The sequence below is a fragment of the Centrocercus urophasianus genome, unplaced genomic scaffold, assembly GCF_019232065.1.
Source record: "Centrocercus urophasianus isolate 14NV4802_14NV808 unplaced genomic scaffold, USGS_Curo_1.0 seq_11, whole genome shotgun sequence".
Classification (NCBI taxonomy): domain Eukaryota; kingdom Metazoa; phylum Chordata; class Aves; order Galliformes; family Phasianidae; genus Centrocercus; species Centrocercus urophasianus.
The window spans coordinates 46,488,471-46,507,016 of record NW_024884253.1 but is presented as its reverse complement, the minus strand read 5'-3'; the positions used below and the strand labels follow the sequence as shown (position 1 = coordinate 46,507,016).

The 18,546-nt window shown below is 35.9% G+C and overlaps 1 protein-coding gene across 3 annotated transcripts in view; it reads left to right on the top strand.

Moving 5' to 3' along the window:
- The window catches only part of LPIN2 (lipin 2), a 38,744-nt gene extending 20,198 nt beyond the window's left edge, over positions 1 to 18,546 (top strand). For all 3 annotated transcript variants that reach the window (XM_042808735.1, XM_042808733.1, XM_042808734.1), the window contains exons 5-20: positions 1,900 to 2,007; positions 3,002 to 3,125; positions 3,962 to 4,283; positions 4,525 to 4,624; positions 4,975 to 5,162; positions 6,032 to 6,125; positions 6,432 to 6,501; positions 6,605 to 6,694; positions 7,328 to 7,410; positions 8,543 to 8,687; positions 9,607 to 9,755; positions 10,230 to 10,316; positions 12,037 to 12,189; positions 13,026 to 13,140; positions 13,746 to 13,849; positions 14,194 to 18,546. In XM_042808735.1, coding sequence (XP_042664669.1) covers positions 1,900 to 2,007; positions 3,002 to 3,125; positions 3,962 to 4,283; positions 4,525 to 4,624; positions 4,975 to 5,162; positions 6,032 to 6,125; positions 6,432 to 6,501; positions 6,605 to 6,694; positions 7,328 to 7,410; positions 8,543 to 8,687; positions 9,607 to 9,755; positions 10,230 to 10,316; positions 12,037 to 12,189; positions 13,026 to 13,140; positions 13,746 to 13,849; positions 14,194 to 14,338 — 2,077 coding nt within the window. In that variant the 3' untranslated portion in view covers positions 14,339 to 18,546. The remainder of the gene's footprint in view (positions 1 to 1,899; positions 2,008 to 3,001; positions 3,126 to 3,961; positions 4,284 to 4,524; positions 4,625 to 4,974; positions 5,163 to 6,031; positions 6,126 to 6,431; positions 6,502 to 6,604; positions 6,695 to 7,327; positions 7,411 to 8,542; positions 8,688 to 9,606; positions 9,756 to 10,229; positions 10,317 to 12,036; positions 12,190 to 13,025; positions 13,141 to 13,745; positions 13,850 to 14,193) is intronic.

The window sequence follows — 18,546 nt, the reverse complement described above, 5'->3', positions numbered from 1 at the left end:
AAATAAATGTAAAGCTATCTTCTCACATCCTGCGAGGATGGAAGGTGATATCAGCAGTTTTTAAGTTATTATTATTAGTATTACTGCTATTATTATAAAAACCCTGTTTTGGGGGAAAAAAAATAATACAGAAATAAAACCTTATTTGTTACTAAACATTATGGTGGATTTCAGAGTGAAACCAAGAAAGGAAAAGGGAAGAGTGGTGTTCTGACAGGAAGGTCAAAAATTCAGCCACAGATACTAGTACATCATGTCTTATCTAGTTCTTTTCTTACAGTGTGAAAGACAAGCTGTTTCCTGTTTCTTGGGAAAATCCAAAATCTCTTTCCAAATGTTTATACAGCCTTTTTTATAATATCCTTTGTCTTTTCTAACTATGACGGTATGTGCCACAGATTTAGTTATGCTACTAGTGTTTGGCTTACCTAAAATAGTACCAGGATGACTAATATTAGTGTGTATGCTCAGAAAGGAATAGGAGGGCATTATTTCTCAGGCACTGAGGGTATTGTGTCGTGTCTGTTCTCTCACCCTGCAAAATGGAAAGGATTTTCCATTTCAGTCCACGCAATTTATCTGTGTTTTCAGAAACGCATTCACTGGACGTTAACTTTCACATTAGCACTCTAATCTAATGTTAAATGACTTTCATTGGTTTCTTATAGCAGCACAGTGCATCAGTCTGAAGTTATCTGCCTCTGAAGTCTTATCTGTTCAGATAATGTATAAAACTGAAAACTGAATGAGAGGAAGTGGGTAGCTGTCTTACGGAATGTTGCAAAATAGGTGGTTCAGAATTATTAGTAAAACCATGTTTTATGAACGGGAGTGCAGTGGTCTAATATCAATTCTCCCATTTTCTTTTCAGTGGTCCTCGACAGCGTTTGGATTTTTAGTTGTTTACTATGACCTACTTGTCATCTTGTCCCCCTCCAAAGTTGAAATACTGAGGGACCTGACTAAAATTACTTTCTAGTATGCGTTCTTAATTGTTTGGCAACACCTTTTGCCTCTTGCAGTACTCAGTATATAGTATGAAACATTTCTATCTTACTTTTTTCCATAGTAGTGTCTTAAAATAATTTATTTTGTGTTTTACTCAAATTCCGTGCTCATCTTCCTTGTATTATTTGTGCTGTGTAGCCATTATGCTCTTCATCTAACCTCTAGTCATATCCTAAGAATAGTTAATTATTCAAGTGAATTCACAAGGCTTTAAAAAGATCTGAAGTAATTATGAGGGAAATATTTAAGAGATTTCTGTGTAGAATACAATGCATTCCTATTCAGTGGTTCTTGGTGTTTTTTGTTACAGATACTGAGTAGTGTTCTCAGTTCCAAAAAACCTTGCTGTTCAGTGCAGTACATCTAGTTACTCGCTGTAGTGTGTGTTATCTGCAAACTTGTGGGTGAATCATGTAGCCAGTAGCTGCTCTTGTTTTCTTAATATTTTAATTTGTGAAATAGGCAACTGTAAAACGTGGTGTCAAAACTGCCTTTTCTATTTAACTTTCAGTGATTCCACTGTTTATCTAATGAAGGGTTATGGGGTTTGGTAGTATTAGCTGTCCCTAGACAATGATATCACTTAAGGTCTTGTGACTTCCTAGTTCAATATTAACTTATAAGATGCCAGAGGAGTAGGTTTGTTTAAGCTGATAATATTTTCAGCTGATAATATATGATTATAAGCTGATAATATTTTCATATTTCAAGTATTAGTTACTATTTCCTTTTTAAGTTGTATGCAGGTGTGCTGCGATCGGTGGATTCTCCAACCTGTACACTTCTTTCTTTTGATATTGGATTTTTAATAACATACAGGTCACGTTTCTAACTGAATTAGTAATGCAAATTTCTTATTGTTGACTTACTAAATGTCTCTTTTTCCAACAGAGGATCCTCAAATTCTTCACCAAAAGGTGATGAACAAAAAGAATCTTTGATTTATCACTCGAAGGATCATTACCCATTATCTGATGGAGACTGGTCCCCTTTGGATAAGTGAGTCATTTTGTTATGTCATTGTGCTTATGAAGATGAATAATTATAATAAAGTTAATGTGCATTTTACTCAGTTTTTTTCTTGATCTGTGAAACTATGCAACATGCCTAGCTTTTGTGATAAGAATGCAGTGTGTTCTTATCACAAATTCAGTGTCTCAAAACTTTGAGAATTTCCCACATATAAAACCCCTATTTAAGAAGGGATAGATTTGGGTTTTTCCCATCCATAAATGCTACAGCAAAACGAACTTTTGCTTTTTTTCTTCCCTAAGACCACAAGAGCAAAACAGTTTTTAAATTACATTTTTCTCCCCTTTTTTGAGAGTGAGTTCCTTTGGCTTAAAAGTTATTAGAAGTAAATGTCAATGAATGTATTCTGATGCATACATAGTAACCATTGTAGGAAAATTTGGATGGAGCTTTAATAAGTTGGGTAGTCTGAAGGATGTGTTGAAGTGATCTCTCTTGCCTCTCTGACTGTAACTTGCTAATATTTTTTCCCCCAGCTGTAGGTGTGATTTGGTGTTACTTTGTACATTCGTGAGTTAGTTTTGCAAGACTTCTGTTACTCAGGTCTTGTCCTAGGAAGCTTAAACACTAAATCGTTACAGAGCCAAGGATCTAAAAGCTGTTTTCTGCCTTACTTTCAGGTTACACTTTTTTCTTTCTGTTATGTTTGTTTGTTTATTTATTTATTTATGGCTTGCGTGTTTTTTAGCAGAAGGTAGGCTTAAGAAAGAGCTGTACCTGCACTGCAGATACATTGGAGGAACTTGTTTAGGGTGATTGCTGTGCAAGTCCTTTAATGTGATTTTGGTTTTAACCTAATTTCTGTCTGAAAACCCTGCTGGGCTTCTTGCCATGTTACAGAATAATTGAAGCTCTGTTAAGCTCTAGAAAACTCAACCAAGAGTAACTGTGAACAACAAATGCATTTTAAACACTGTAGCTTTCTTCCTTTTTTTTTTTTTTTGTTCTTCTGGTTTGCTAGCCCTTACTCTGAGCCAGTCTGCCCTAAAAGTGATTCAGAACTAGAAGTTAAACCTGCTGAGAGCTTGCTCAGATCTGAATCTCACATGGAATGGACATGGGGAGGATTCCCGGAATCAACCAAGGTATCTTGAACTTTGTATACTGAGATTTGGCATATTTAACATCATGCACTACAAATGAGTTGGAAATCTGCTGTTGTTCTGTAGAATTCTTTGCTGAAATAGGGAAGTAGCACCCTCTTGTGGCTGGTTGATAGTCTGCTTTGTTCAGTCTTTGTTGACTGAAGTAGTTATGGAAAACCTTACAGTGGCAATGTAAAGGTTTCTAATTTTTAGCTAGAAACTGAATAAAACAATTCTGGAAATCATTGTTCTTTATTTTAGTCTAAATTATAGCTCATTCTAGAGGTATGGTAGCCTTAATAAATTTTTTAACTCTTGGGACAACTGATGGCATTTGTCTTGATACATCATGCTCTTTCTTTTTTTTTTTTTTTTTCTCTCCTTGCCATGGTTGGTCATGTCAAAACCTCCTCCGTGCCATTTTCTTTACTGAACTTGTTCAACAAGCTTGTAAAAAGCTTTTGTTGCAGGCAGCTTCACTAATAAGATGGAACTTGTTTTATGTTAGGAAATATTTCTTCTTTGAAAGAGTGGTGAGGCACTGGAATAGGCTGCCCAGGGAAGTGGTGGAATCACCATCCCTGCAGTTGTTCAAGAAATATGTACATGTGATTCTTAGGAATGTGGTTTAGTGGGCACAGTGGTGATGGATTGATGGTTGGACTAGATCTTTATGATTCTTTCTTGCTAAAATAAATCTTGAAATTCTTATCAGTGTACTTGTGACCAGACTCCCCGTTTACTGGCAAAATTACCTTTGGGTACAAGTTTGATTTTACTCCTCTTTTAATATTATTCTGTGAAGTGAAAGGATTGAGTGGAGTTTTGTCTTTCAGATAAGCAAAAAAGAGAAACTGGAACATCCCAGAACAGCTACCATTACTCCATCAGAGAAGACTCATTTTAGAGTCATCCTCAGCTCTGATGAAGTTGAAGATGATGATGTTGTGAAAGATTCTGTCTGTACAGTCCTGAAACCTGAGCCAAGAACTCATCCTATGCTTAAGCAGATGGATGTTAAAGATTCTGTTGCTTCTGCAATTATAGAACCACAAGATTCCTTACCGTTAGATTCTGACCATCATTCCAGACTGTTGGTGGACTCTTTACCTGAAACAAAGCCAACAGCAAAAGTTGACTCTCCTTCAAAAAAGAAAGGTATGTAATAAAACTGCTGGTTGTCTCCTTCAGGTGATATACCAAATGTGAGGCAATAGTGGAAAAAGTACAAAATATACTTTTTCAGTTTTTCCTATTTAAAGTTTAATCGTTATTAAAGTTTTAACTGTGATTAAACTTCAATTTATGAATGCTTTAATTCTGAATCATCCACAGTTATGTTTGTATTTAATGTGTCTGGATGGCTTCATTTCAATAACTTGACTGTTAAAATTAACAGGGGTGCACAAGCGAAGTCATCACCAGGGCCCTGATGATATTTACTTGGAGGACCTAAAGGCTTTGGAACCTGAAGTTGCAGCACTCTACTTTCCCAAAAGGTAGCTTTGAATTAAGATTCCATGGACCTGGGCTTATTCTGCAGTTAAACTACATGAATTAATGTGTGGATGATTTAAGTGACCGTGAGCCCCAGTTCTTATTAGATAATGGAACTAGGCTTTTGTGGAAAAAACAGTCCTAATCTTATTCTACAACATTCTGGTAAATACTGAGGAGCATGATATTGCTCTGTGACAACAGAATGTTGAGGAACTCTTCTTCCTTTAAATCCAGTTTTGTCGCCGGTGATAGTTAGGATATTCCAGTATAATAAAGGGTTGAAGGTGGTCCTGGTGGTGTCTGATTTGTGTTTAAGTCTTTTTGGAAAATGTGATTCTCTTTTCTGTAGTGATTCTGATCCAGGCTTCCGACAATGGACGGAGTCAGACAACCTTTCTGGTTCCCAGTCACCCCAATCAGTAGGAAGTGCTGCTGCTGATAGTGGCACAGAATGCATGTCTGATTCTGCCATGGATTTGCCTGACGTCACGCTCTCACTTTGTGGAGGTCTCAATGAAAACGGCGAGATTTCTAAAGGTATGTGAGAAGAGAAATCATAAGTGGTTGTAATGCTCAGGCGGCTAAACGAGGGGCCTTGAATGCTCTGATTTTTATGAAGACTTTGCCTTTAATTAGGCTTACATTAAGAAAAGAAAATGGAGAATTTTAGAAAACTTCATTGGCATTTGCCAAGCAGAGATTGTGAAATTTAGCCTCAAATTATTCAAGAGCACACTGTATCTTGAGAAACTTTCTTACTCCTTTTTCATACTGCTAATTGCATCTCTGACCACTCTTATTTCTGGCTGAAATTTCTTGCTTAATCTGATGTAGAACTTCACAAATTGCATTCTTTCCAATTGCCTGATAACTTCTTTTCAGTGTTTTCTAAGCCTCTGGGAGATGAATATATTGTTATTTAGTACTATCTTCTCTCCTGCTTTGCCTTTCCCTTCTTAAATGTTTGTTAACACTTACCTTTCTAACCATTTAAATCCTCTCTCTTAAAGTTCTGCTTATCTTTAAAGTTTTGTACATTTTTGAGGGAACTTCTAGGAGCATGTAATTTCATGATTATTTTTAATATTACTTATTTAACGGTCATCCCATCTCAAGGCATCAAGTGAAATTTTATGAGCTTACTATTAGGGCTAGAATAAATACACCTTCATTTCTTATTTCTCCTTCCTGTGATAGTGTGTAAATAAGTGGTACAAAGCTTTACATGCTACTGAGAGGACAAGCAGCCACAAGACTCTTGACATGTAGGCCATACTAGAATGGCTTGATACTGCAAAATCAGCAAAGGTTCTGAAATGACAGAAAACATTTTTCTAGATGCAAACTAAACAGACTTTTTAGGATTTCATATTTCTAACTTTAATTTAAATTTGCTTTGATTGCAGAAAAGTTCATGGAGCATATTATTACTTATCATGAATTTGCTGAAAACCCTGGACTCATAGACAATCCCAATTTGGTAATAAGGATTTATAACAGGTAAATTATCCGTATCATACAATTAGTTCACAGAAAAGCTTATTTTAAACCTACCACATAAAGTGAATGCACTTTTCAGCTTCCAGTGTGTTTTTGAATTAAACTTTTGGATTACATTTAACAAAAGTAATATTTCTTTTCAGCTCTGATGCTGAATTGTGTACATTAAAGTAACTCTGTTTGTAACTAGCTTTAATATTAGTTGTTGCTTGCAAATGGATGTATTTTCTTTGAGGAGAAAGCAGTTTGCACACTGTTTACTTCTATTCAGGTTTTGTAATAACTTCCCAACATGTTTTGAAACAGGTATTATAACTGGGCATTGGCTGCTCCAATGATTTTGAGTTTGCAAGTATTTCAGAAAAGTTTGCCTAAGGTAAATAGAAATGTTTACTTCTTTGAAGATTTTGCAGATAATAATGCATGTTATCTTGTTTCTGTTTTTCTACACAAAATTAATAACTTGCAAATTTTTTCAGGCTACCGTTGAATCTTGGGTCAAGGAAAAGATGCCAAAGAAGTCTGGAAGGTGGTGGTTCTGGCGCAAGAGAGAAAGTATGACTAAACAGGTAACTGAGACTTGATTTGGATTCTTTATTTTCTGTAACTGCTAAAAGATGATAAAACTAATTTGTCAGATGTGCCTCAGAACACTGCACGTGTAACTGTCACTGATTGTCAGCTGGTAGTTGTTCATTGTAGTGTAGCTACTTCTGAATATTTAGTCTCAAACACTACCATCTTTTTTCACCATTCCTTCGATCATTTATTCTATGTAGCTGATGCACAGTATTTTTAATTCTTCTAAACCATAGGCACTTGTCAAAGCTACTCTTCAGTCACTGCAATATATTTTAGGAATGTATACACATAGATAAGTAGACATATAAGTACACATAAATAGGTAAGTAGACATATAATAGATGTCATGCTGAAACACCCACATTTTAGACTAAACTAAACTTTCTAAACATTGGAAATGTCTTAAAAAATAGATATTTTTTTAAAAAGTATATTTATAAGCTTAGAAGTTCACTGCTCCTTTCATGCCGAATTCATCAAATGAAAGAGCGATTCTGAGTCATGGTATAGTTTGTGTACTGCATTGATAGCTATTAGCTTATGTATGGATTATGAATTCACTTGGATTGGTTTAAAATGCTTAAAATGTTGATCTGTTCTTTATTATCATCTTGTTTTAGATACCAGAGGCAAAAGAGGGGAAGTCTGAGACGCAAAGAGCAAATGAATTGCCAGCAACTATAAAAGAGCAAGTTAGTAGTAGGTGTGTTCCTGTCTGAAGACTATTTTGTGGACTGAATGATGGTTTTTTTCCTCTTTTCTCATGTTGGTGGTTTTGTTGCTGTTGGGTTTTTTGTGTTTTTTTGAGTGAAGAATTCATTACTACTGTGGGAAGAAACTTTTTCTTTTAAGCTACTGAAGAGAAGCCAAATATGCTTGGCAAACGACTCAGCAGAATTATATGGCATTAGACATTGTAGGAACTAGAAATACACTACAATTATTTCCTAAATCCTATTGTTTTTACTTCTCAAATCCTGATGTAACTGACAGAATAACAAAGACATATATGGTAACCTTTAGCAAGGGGCCACTGCTCTGCAACTTATTAAATATAGTAGGATTGTTTCTGAGATATTTTTTGTCATTCTTTTTTGTATAATCCTAATGTTGCTTGAATAACTTAAAACATCTGCAGTTTTTTTGTAACGTGAAATATTTGAAACAATAAAATAGCATTAATTACAGTACACAAGTTGCCCAAGATTGTAGTTGAAAACAAGCAGTATTTAGCACAGAACTGTCAGACTAAATAACCCACTGTGTATACTCATGTTCGCCTTTGATTTTATTAAGATATTTGTAAATGTTGTTGATGTCTTAAAAATTTAAGAAACTGAGTATGCTGTAAGATTCAGAGAGATTAAATGCTGCTTTTAATCTTGAAATCTCTGATTAGCAGAAAAATAAATCTATGACTTTAAAAGGTGAGCTACTCCACTAATTTATCACACACAGTTTAAAATATGTAGTAAGCGTAGCAGCTTTTCTTGAAAACAAAGCCATTACTCACTCAGTATCCCTTTCCATCTGCAGTCTACCTTTAGTGACCACTTGACACTCTCTACTAAACTCTTGTGGAGCCAGCTAGACTATGCACTATGCTCTAGTATTTAGAGCTCCACCAATAGCAGCATGCATTACAAGTCTTATTTGCTAGTTGGCATATACTGACTTCATCTGGGCATGGGCTAGTCTTTGGACTTTGTTAATCTTTGCTGTCATGCTAGTAGTAAATCTTTGATATAAGCAGAAATTAATCTGGAGTAAGAATCTTGTACCATTAAAGAAGGATTTTCTGCAGCTTAAATTTCTTCTTCTTGGTGTCCTATTAGACCCCCAGAAGATGATTCATCTAGTGATGAAGCATCACAAGAATTAAAGGAATCCTTGAAATTAGATTCTGCTCCAGCAGAGCATCCAACTCACGGGAACGTTCCATCTTACAAGAAGTCACTTCGGCTGTCTTCTGACCAAATCGTAAGTGGCGCCTTCCTTGCACTGTTAATGCATCATAGTCCTCTTGTACTCTCTGTTCTGATTCTAAAAGTTGGCTTTCTCTGCTTTTTAGAAGCTTAGCATAGAAACATTTCACAGAATCAGGAGCGATACTGGGATTACTTTTCTAACAGTAGGAAAAAAAAAAAGGAACGGGGACACCTGAAATGTAACAGTAACAGTTGAATTTTAAAAGAAACATAAAATATTTTCCATTGGGCAACTTCTTTCTTTCTTTCTTTCTTTTTTTTTAATTAATAATCATGATTCTGGGTTTTAATTTTAAAAATAATTATTTCTTATAAAGTTCTATAAGCAAACATTCGTATTAAGATGTTTCCAAACGAGTGACGTTATTGCTTTCTGCAGTTTGGGTATTCTGGAATCTGAACAGCCAAATAACGTACATCAAGGATGATGGGCAGTTTACTCATTTCAAATTAATTTACAAGTTAATTCTACTATTATCCAAATATATGGCCCTCATCAAGTAAGCATTTTGAAAAAAGCACCCGCTAGGTAGGAAATAGTGTTGTGTGATCAGTTGTGTACAGATGTAGTAAGCAGATAATTTATTTATATGATAGTATAATATCAAATATACTTAGTTGTTAATACTGTAAATATACTGTAATAGCAAGAATTAAGTAACATCTTTTGATATTACTATGGCCAGTGCTGCTGTAAGCAAATGTAGAACCTATGGACAGATGTGTACCCAGTAAAAAAGGAGACTTAACCAGCAGAGCAGTGCTGGTGTAAACCGTGGTTCACTTTTTGATGAGCTGATCAGAACAGATGAGGAAGAACCTGCAACTTTCTTCTGTTAGCTTATTTATGACTCTAAAAATTCTGTAGTGACACTAATTTATATTTTCAATTATTTTGATTTATCCTAAAGGCAAAGTTGAAGCTCAGAGATGGCCCTAATGATGTTGTGTTCAGTATCACAACCCAGTATCAGGGGACTTGCCGTTGTGCAGGAACAATATATCTCTGGAACTGGGATGACAAAATCATCATATCAGACATTGATGGAACGATAACCAAGTAAATACTGTTTTTCCTTTCTTTTCTTTGTATTTGATACATTATTTTGCTTTATTGATGCTGTCTTTTCAAAGTAAGACAAAGAAGCCTGATTTAAGATGACTACTGAAGAACATTTATTAAGAGTTATGAGAAATGTTCCTTGCTTTGGTTTAAATTTTCATTTGTGTTTACAGCAAATTAGAAAATGTCTTTAGCATTCTTGCATTATTCTTTAAAATGTTCATCATGTGACTACTGCCCTTACAGTCAGACTTGTCTTGTCTGATACGGTGCAAGCTTGGAAACTGACTTGTGTTGTATGGCTGCCACTAATGGCTCAGTGTGGAATAGGTACTAACTCTCTTTCAAAGTGGCTAAGACCTTTTGCAGAGGTGTTTCTGTAAATACTCTTTGCAAACTGTCTATTCATTAATAGCTGTCTTTAACAAGACTCATACGCTTAGTTTCAGCTATCTCCAATTTTGCTTTTAGGTCTGATGCTTTGGGACAGATACTCCCTCAGCTTGGCAAGGACTGGACTCATCAGGGCATTGCAAAACTCTATCATTCCATAAATGAGTGAGTATGTAATCTATGAAGCACATAGGCCCTTTCTAGAATTTAGGAATTAATGGGCAGGTAGTTGAATTGATGTTAATAGTTTCTCATGTTGGCCTAAGTGATGGAAAGTAATCACTTCAGTCAAAAGCAAACAAAGCCAGGTTTGTCCCTCAGGTGTACCCTTTTATAGGAATGGAAGCCACCAGTTTTGCTCCTCTCAAATTTCTGATTCTGCATTTGAGTTTTTTTTAAAGCTGTGTAGCATTTTTGTGACTACAAGAGTGTACTAATAGTAACAGCTTCTCAAACACTCATGCATATGTTTGTTTCCAGTAACTCAAGTTAATCTCAAAGCCTTTACTAACGTGGCCCTGTGTGAATTCAGACCTAAACAGTGTCATCCCAATATCTAGATACTTTTTGTTTTAACACATTCACTACCAAACTCAAGTGAACTTTCCTTAGGATTTGATTCCATGTTCTGAAACAATCCTAGTTAAAAACTGACATGGACACAAAGGTTGGTGGCCTGGATCAAGTTTTGTGCTACTCACTTTGTTATGCTTCTGACATAAACTGACACAACCCAGCAAAACAGCAGTTTCCCCATCTGCTGTCTGGATTAGTCAACTGTGCACGCTCACCTTGTAATCTGCAGGACCTGCCTAGGCAGCTTATGTGACTAGAAGAGGGGAGGAGGGAGAGGGAAGATAGCTTTCTTGTTGCAGCAGTGGTGAGATGTATGCTTAGTTTAGAAGTGTGGTGAGTCATACCCTTGTAAATGTACTGCTCTTTTAAGAGGTATATAGCCTTGTAATATTTATGTCCAATGACTTTGTGCAAAATAAACCTACTTTGTATCTTCTCATTTAGATTAGGTCCTTTGTTTAACAATTAAAAAATAGAGCTGCCAGAAATAATACTTGCTACTGGAGATCACAGAGTCAGCTGTTAAACCATTCCATAGTCCCCTTCAAATAATCAAATTTTATTTTTGTTTTTTAGTTCAAAGCTTAGTTTAAAGTTTCTTCCTCCCCACGCCCCCCAAATAATTTTGAGGCCTTGGAAATCCTTTGTTGACTTTTGCTGTGTTTCATCTGAGGCCCCTTGGCAGAAAACTTGAACTTTGTTTTGTGTTCAATGTATGATAGAAAAGTAGTTTGGAAATTATTTGCCAAATAGAATCAGATCTGTGAAAATCTGCATTAAAAAGTTGAGTCTCTTGTGTATGCTGTAATTGTCTACAAATCTATTTAAGAGATGGTTATGAAGTCCTCAGGAAAAAAGAATGGGGCTTGATGAGTGCTTTTTATGCTTCCTTCACTCTGAGCTGCAAATTCTAGTAACGATCTGAAAAATACCAACCAACAAGACAGGAGATCTGGTGTCTGATATTATGCAATGCAAATAAATAATTGCTAACATCTATATCTGGGCTGCAAGAAACTGGGAGATACTAATGTGGTGTTTATCTAAGTGCAGTCTAGTCTGTCTAGATACATAATCTTACGATTACTATTCTTGTTCTTTTTTGCACTTCTTAATTTTGATAGAGCCATGTTTTTAAACTATAATGTACTTTTCAGATACCAGAACACTGGAACAGTCTTTTCCTGGGAGTTGGTGCAGCTTACCACAAGTCTGTACCTAATCTAGTGACATTGTTGCAACAGGATATTTGTGTTTACTAAGAATGTCTTCAACAGTAAAATGAACAAAGTTGGTATTTCTTTTCTAGAAATGGCTACAAGTTTCTGTACTGTTCTGCTCGTGCCATTGGAATGGCGGATATGACTAGAGGATACCTGCACTGGGTGAACGACAAGGGAACAATTCTTCCCAGGGGACCTCTCATGTTGTCCCCGAGCAGTTTATTTTCTGCCTTTCATAGGTAAGTGTGTGGGATTTCATACATCTATTTGCTCCCCATCTCAGAGAAAGAAGCAAATTTAAAAGATTTCTGATGCTAATCATTATAGTTGTAACCAAACATTCTGCTCTGTGCTAGATATGCTACTGAGACTTGGGTGTTCCTCTAGCAATAAGCTATTTATCTGAATTTCACTTTTGTTTCTATGGATGTGTTAGATGTGGCTGCAAAGCACAAAACATCAGTCACACAGCATCTTATTTTCTACTTTCTTTGTTCCTCAATTCTGTGACTGATTACTGTTAGGTTCCGCTCTTATCAGTGCAATTTGCTGATCTTGCAGTATGAGGAGCATTCTATACAGGACTGCCTGCAGAAGAATATTTAGCTATCACTTGATTCAACCAATCTTTTGAACTGCAGTCTGCTTGTTCTTGATGAGAAGTGCTCATAATGTAAAAGCCTTTTTGTTAGTTCTTTTTTTTTTTAATTAAAACCAAACCATTAAGTTATGGCTAACAATGACAGCCACGTCCACTGTCGTCACTTGGCAGGCCTCCTTCAGCTTTTTGGTCCAGATAGTCAATTCCCAAACTGCATTCATAAGCTGTGAATTTCATTGCATTTACCTAATCTAGGTACAGTTTATTCACCTATTTCTACTGTAGATGTTGGAAAACAATCTTTTATTCTTTTATTATCTCTTGAATCATCCCTGGAAAAGTATTTACCAATGTCTACGTAACCAGCCACAGCAGAAACAGAAATCAGTGAGAACACAATCATCAGATAAATGGGTGCAGGATACCCACTATTTGCTCATGATTTAAAGATTGACTATTCAAATTTTATTCTAGGGAAGTAATAGAAAAGAAGCCTGAAAAGTTCAAAATTGAATGTTTAAATGATATCAAGAATTTGTTTGCTCCCAGTAAACAACCTTTCTATGCTGCTTTTGGAAACAGGCCCAATGTAAGTCTGAGCTTTTCTAATTGAAGGGTTAAAATGCATGAAATATTTGGGAAGGAAAGGAAATAGGCTTTTATTGTTGTGTCTATTTAAGTTTGAATATGACAGCAGGACACTGGTCTTTCTCTGAGTTTGGTCGTGAAAGTCCAAATGCAGATACCTTAAATGAAGGCTGCCAGGACTACTAGAACTGTTACACAGATGTATTAATATTCTCAGGATATAACAGCTTTCCAAATTCTTTATCAGCATTTTTGCATCGTAACTAAGGGTATTTGATTTTCCTCAGTCTTGAATCTTTTTTCTATCAATACAATTCCTGTACTTTCTCTACAGTTATTGTAACTGAGCTAGGGAGATAGGTATTCCAAAGAGGAACAGTGTCATGAGAAGTAGCATTGTGTGATATAGATTTGGTGGTGCATATTTGTGGTCTGAGGCTTGAGAACAAGGCTTATGGGGTTGAGAGAGAAGTGTTTTGTTATGGTCTACTTTTGGGAGGTTTGCTTGTTTGTTTGTTTCTTTTCAGAGACAGTTTTACTGTATGCTTTCCAGTATATCACAGAAAGAAATAACAAAGTACGTGCATTTGTTCGTGCTTCTTGCAGGATGTATATGCCTACATGCAAGTGGGAGTTCCAGACTGTAGAATATTTACTGTGAATCCAAAGGGTGAACTGATCCAAGAAAGGACTAAGGGAAACAAATCTTCGTAAGATCATTTTTATTGTTTCAGTTAGAAAAGGTACTTGGGAGTGAGATTACAAAATAATTGCAGTTGTGGCCATGATGATTCCTTATGATCTCCTGTTACATACAAGACATGTTTTGTTTGCCAGAGACTTTGCAGCTTTGGTTACTTAACCGAAACTCCTCAAAATGGAAGTAAACTGGCAAAATAAAATCGAAAATTGCTCCTGAAGTAGCAGTACTTAGTTAGTACTTAGTTTTCTGGTCTAGACTTCTAAAGCTCTTTTGGCTACACTTGAGCAGTGACTAGACTGTTAAATAATGTTTTTTCTTTTTTGTTTTTTCTTTTTTGTTTTTTCAATGTAGGTATTACAGACTAAGTGAGCTTGTGGAACATGTGTTCCCACTGCTTAATAAAGAACAGAGTTCTGCATTTCCATGCCCAGAATTTAGCTCCTTTTGCTATTGGAGAGATCCTCTTCCTGACCTTAACATGGAAGACCTGGCCTGAAAAATACTTCTCATCTAGAAATGGAATTTCATTTTCAGCTACTCGACTTCAGTTTAAATGTGAAGAACTTTCTTAATGAAGATTCTAATTTATATACTGGTACCATAAGTCTTACTAAAGAGATCACTTTAACTCCGTTGGTGTAAGACGAAGAAAATGCAAAGCTGCTGTCCAATTTTTTGTGGGCTTTTGATTTTTTTTTTTTTTTTGTCTGTTTCTTTATTGCCTGTCTTTGTATACTTGTTCTAAGGCACTTGAGATTGGTCTGTCGTTGATGGCCACGGTACCCAAGAGGTTCATGGCAACTAAATGCTGAGTGACTTTGCATTTTCATCAGTCAGACCTTATTGTAAGCGTAGATGATTTTGTATTAGTCTTAATAGTATATTTTCTAAAACAAAGCCAAAAAGTATACAGAAACTGCCAAATAGAATGTCAGACCTATTAATAAAAAACACGGTCTAATGTTCAGATGGGCAATTAGACCTTTTTTGCAGAGGATCCAGAACTGAAGACAGTGTGCTCTTTCTCCACTAAAATACAGAAAATATGTGGCCATTACTAGGCCGACAGTGTGAAAACACAAAATTCATCTTCAAATGTAAATATGCCTTCTGTCACATGTGCAACACTGTTCTTGTACAGTCTGTGCTCAAACTAACTCTGCTGCTTTTTTTTTTTTTTTTAATATGCAATGCTTAAACTATATCATAAGCTTGTTAAAATGAAAGCTGTTGTCAGATATTAGTATGGCTTTTGTTGCTTTCAGGCTGCACTATTTCATGTTAAATTTCCATCAAGAGAAATCTTGAACGTTTCTGTAAGAGCTGGGGAGCTGGCATTTTGATTTCAGTTTTCATCATGGAGGTGTGTATGTGTGTATGCTATGGAGGCCAGTAAAAAGTATGTTCAGATTATATTCAGGGAATTGTTATGCTAAAAAAAAAAAAAAAAAAAGTATTTAATTTTTTTAATTACCTACTGCAGGTCTTTCCAGAATTCTGTATTGCAGATTTTCACTAGCTGGAAGGAACTGTGGCTCAATATGAGATTCCAAGTATAAGAATGGTTAAATGCTGCAGAGCAGAATAAAATCTTTTTTTCTTTTTTCTTTTTTTTTTTTTTTCTTTTGTTTTATTCATAAACATTGTGCTGGTCATTCCTCAGGTTCAGATCAGAGCCTGAGAACAAACTGCATTCCAAGCCTAGTGTTTATCAGCTGTGAAAGCCGCTAATTAATTTCTCTTTCCAGAAATACTTGAAAATAAGAGAGTAGTTCTGCTTTTTAAGTTGAGCTAGTACATTTAACCTCCTTAGGACAAGTCTGTGGTGAGAATTATATGCTTGTAGCCCTTAGGGCTTAATGCCTTCAGCCATTTAAACTTCAGTCCCAAACTTTATGTGGGTGAAGTCTTTCCTGACACTTTTTAAGCAAGAAGTTCCTGAAGCTGTGTACCAAGGATCCTGCCAGGCTCTGGAGCTGAGCTCTCACCTTTACTCAACTCCCAGTGGCAAAGTAAGTGATCTTTAGAAGGTACTTGTATGGCTACTGCTGCAGTGCATACCTAGGGCTGCTTCTGAATGAAACGTGGCTTGGCCAAGCCCTTCTGCTCTAACTTACTTGGCCTGGGTGTAGTAGAAGATCTCTGTTATGCTAAATGCAGATGAGTGCATTTAGGGAATTTTACCCCACCCACATGACTGTTTCCTTTATCAAGCTGAGTAGTCTTAACCTAGCATTCTCATGTAACACCAGCCTAATACTAGACAACTGGTGAACTGCGTGGGGCAGTAATTTTCAGATTGCTATATAAATTAAATTACCTTTTATTTTCTTATAGTCACAGGAATATACTGGAATTTTATAAAGCATTAGGAAAGAAAGAGGGGTGGGGCCAGGGTAAATGTGGAAGCTCTCATTCAGAATGGGGTTATGAGGATCGAAAGGAAATTACACCTGTCTGTTATTGTGTGCCATGCGTGTTAACTGACTTAAAGGGCATCCTCAAACAATGAGAACAATACTTTCAGTGACTGTTTCAGCACATTTTTGCTCGTCATCAATCTACTGAGTGTTTAAGTGGATTTCACAGGATTCAACTGAAAGCATATTTTGCTCTACTGCATTATTTTATTTGCACTATGTCAGAAGCTTGCAAATGTCATTCCATGTATCTTTTCCTTTCTTTTTTAAACTTTTACTCCCTCGATTTCTGTAGAAATTTACATTTTCATGATCACTAAGTGCTTTGAAAATCAACGGGATTTGAGCTTTTAAGCCACTTAAATACCTTAAGATATGTAAGAATCCACATAATATTTTAATTATGAGATGTAATAGTCTGTGTGAAGATTCCATTTTTCATGAAGGTGATGAAACTGCTTCTGCTAAAGCAGTCCTTTGTGGAAGTCAAAATCTTACATACCATCCCTGACTTATTCTTGGTGGCCTTGATGTTACATAGGTTTGGGGAAGGGGGAACGCTTTGAGAAAAATACAGTTTGTCTGCAGTGGGATTCCAATCTGTGCAGATTGTTACCGAGGCTTGGCTGTATCTTTGTTCATTCTTACTTTGTTGGTGATTGTTTTGTTTGTTTGTTTGTTAATCTGAAATTCTATTCATCTTTCTGGGTTGCTAAGAAGAGAAACTGGATTTTCAGTTGGGGACTTGGATCAGCAGTGAGAATTAATGAGAATTAATGAATCAAGAGTATTTCCAAATGCATGCGATTCTAGATGATATGAATATGGATGTGGCTGCAGTGAGCTCCTCATTCTGCTGATCTGTTGTTTTGCAGTATAGGGATGTTCAAAAATTTGCTTACTTAAAAATTTTGCTTTTCAATCTCTGTAACAGCTGCTCTATTTGGTTTTTGGTGATATGTAAAAGTGTTCTTGAGAATTTCTGGTACAAGTAAGGTTGATTGGTTTGGTTTTTGTTTTGTTTTTAATTTGACTCATATGCAAAGCTTTGTTCAGCTTTTTCTAACCCTCCTTAGGTACAGAATATGGGTTACTGTACCTGCCATTGCATACTTACATAGTTTGGAGTACTGGACACTTCATTGACAAGGAAAGACATCTTGTTGCTACCAAGCTGTAGGCTTGTACTGCAGTATTCATATGAAGGGGGAAGATATAGAGTCTGCATTAGTCTGTCCTTTGTTACCTTAGTTGAGAGAAGTGGCCTGAAATCATGTTTGAAAACAAGTTGTGCTGTACTTAAAACTAGCACAAGTAACATATTCTTTCTATGAAAGAGGAACTTTCTAAGTGTGTGTGTGTGTGTGTGTGTGTGTGTGAGCACATACACCTCCCAGTTAAGACTGTGTTGTTGAAGATGCAGATCCACTTAGCGTTGGAGCCATCTCCAAAGCTGTGTCAATGATACCTATCCAGGAACATATAAAGGAGCACTGCGATTCAGAACTTGTTAGTGACTTGGACATTACCCATTTCTGTGATGGTTTAAAAATCAGTAACTTTTAAGTGGTTCACATTTCTGGATTTACTTTTTACTGTTCAAAGCATGCTTGTGACTTAACCCCTGACAGTGTCCTACTGCATGTGCAATATGGCTCGTGTATCCTCAGCTTCCTGTCCTTTTTTTATTTAATATTTCAACTGGAAAGGTTTTAATGCTCGTGTCATCTTACTTATGGAACTTCTGAAACAAACACTGAATCTGCTTAGGGTAAAGACTAAAATAAATGAGATTTTGTGTTAATATCCCATGCAAGTCTTCCAGAAAATACTGTCATATAAATAAGAGTTGTTTAAATGGCTTTAATGCAAATTCATAATGAAATGTCAAAAATGTACAATGGATTTGAGAAGTCACTTTTGCCTAAAGTAGTTTTAGTTTCCAGAGTTGAATCCTGTTGAATAGAATGGAATTGTTTGGGATTTTTTTTTTTTTTTACAGTGTTAATTATTTCCAGATGAAAGTTACATTTGGGTTTGTTTTGAGGATAGGAAAACTCTCTTTAATAGTTTGTTTCATTTTTACAGTGAAGAAGTGGAATATCTGACTATTCAGGCAACCCAATCACTAATAAGGTAGTGTGTTTAAAGCTGTCAAATCTGTGACTGTACCAATAGTGGTTTTTGTTAAGACTGGACTATCTTGGGTGCAGTAACCCACACTTCAGTGCAATGCATATTGATGTTGAGAACAATGTTATCACAATAAACAAACTTAAACTCA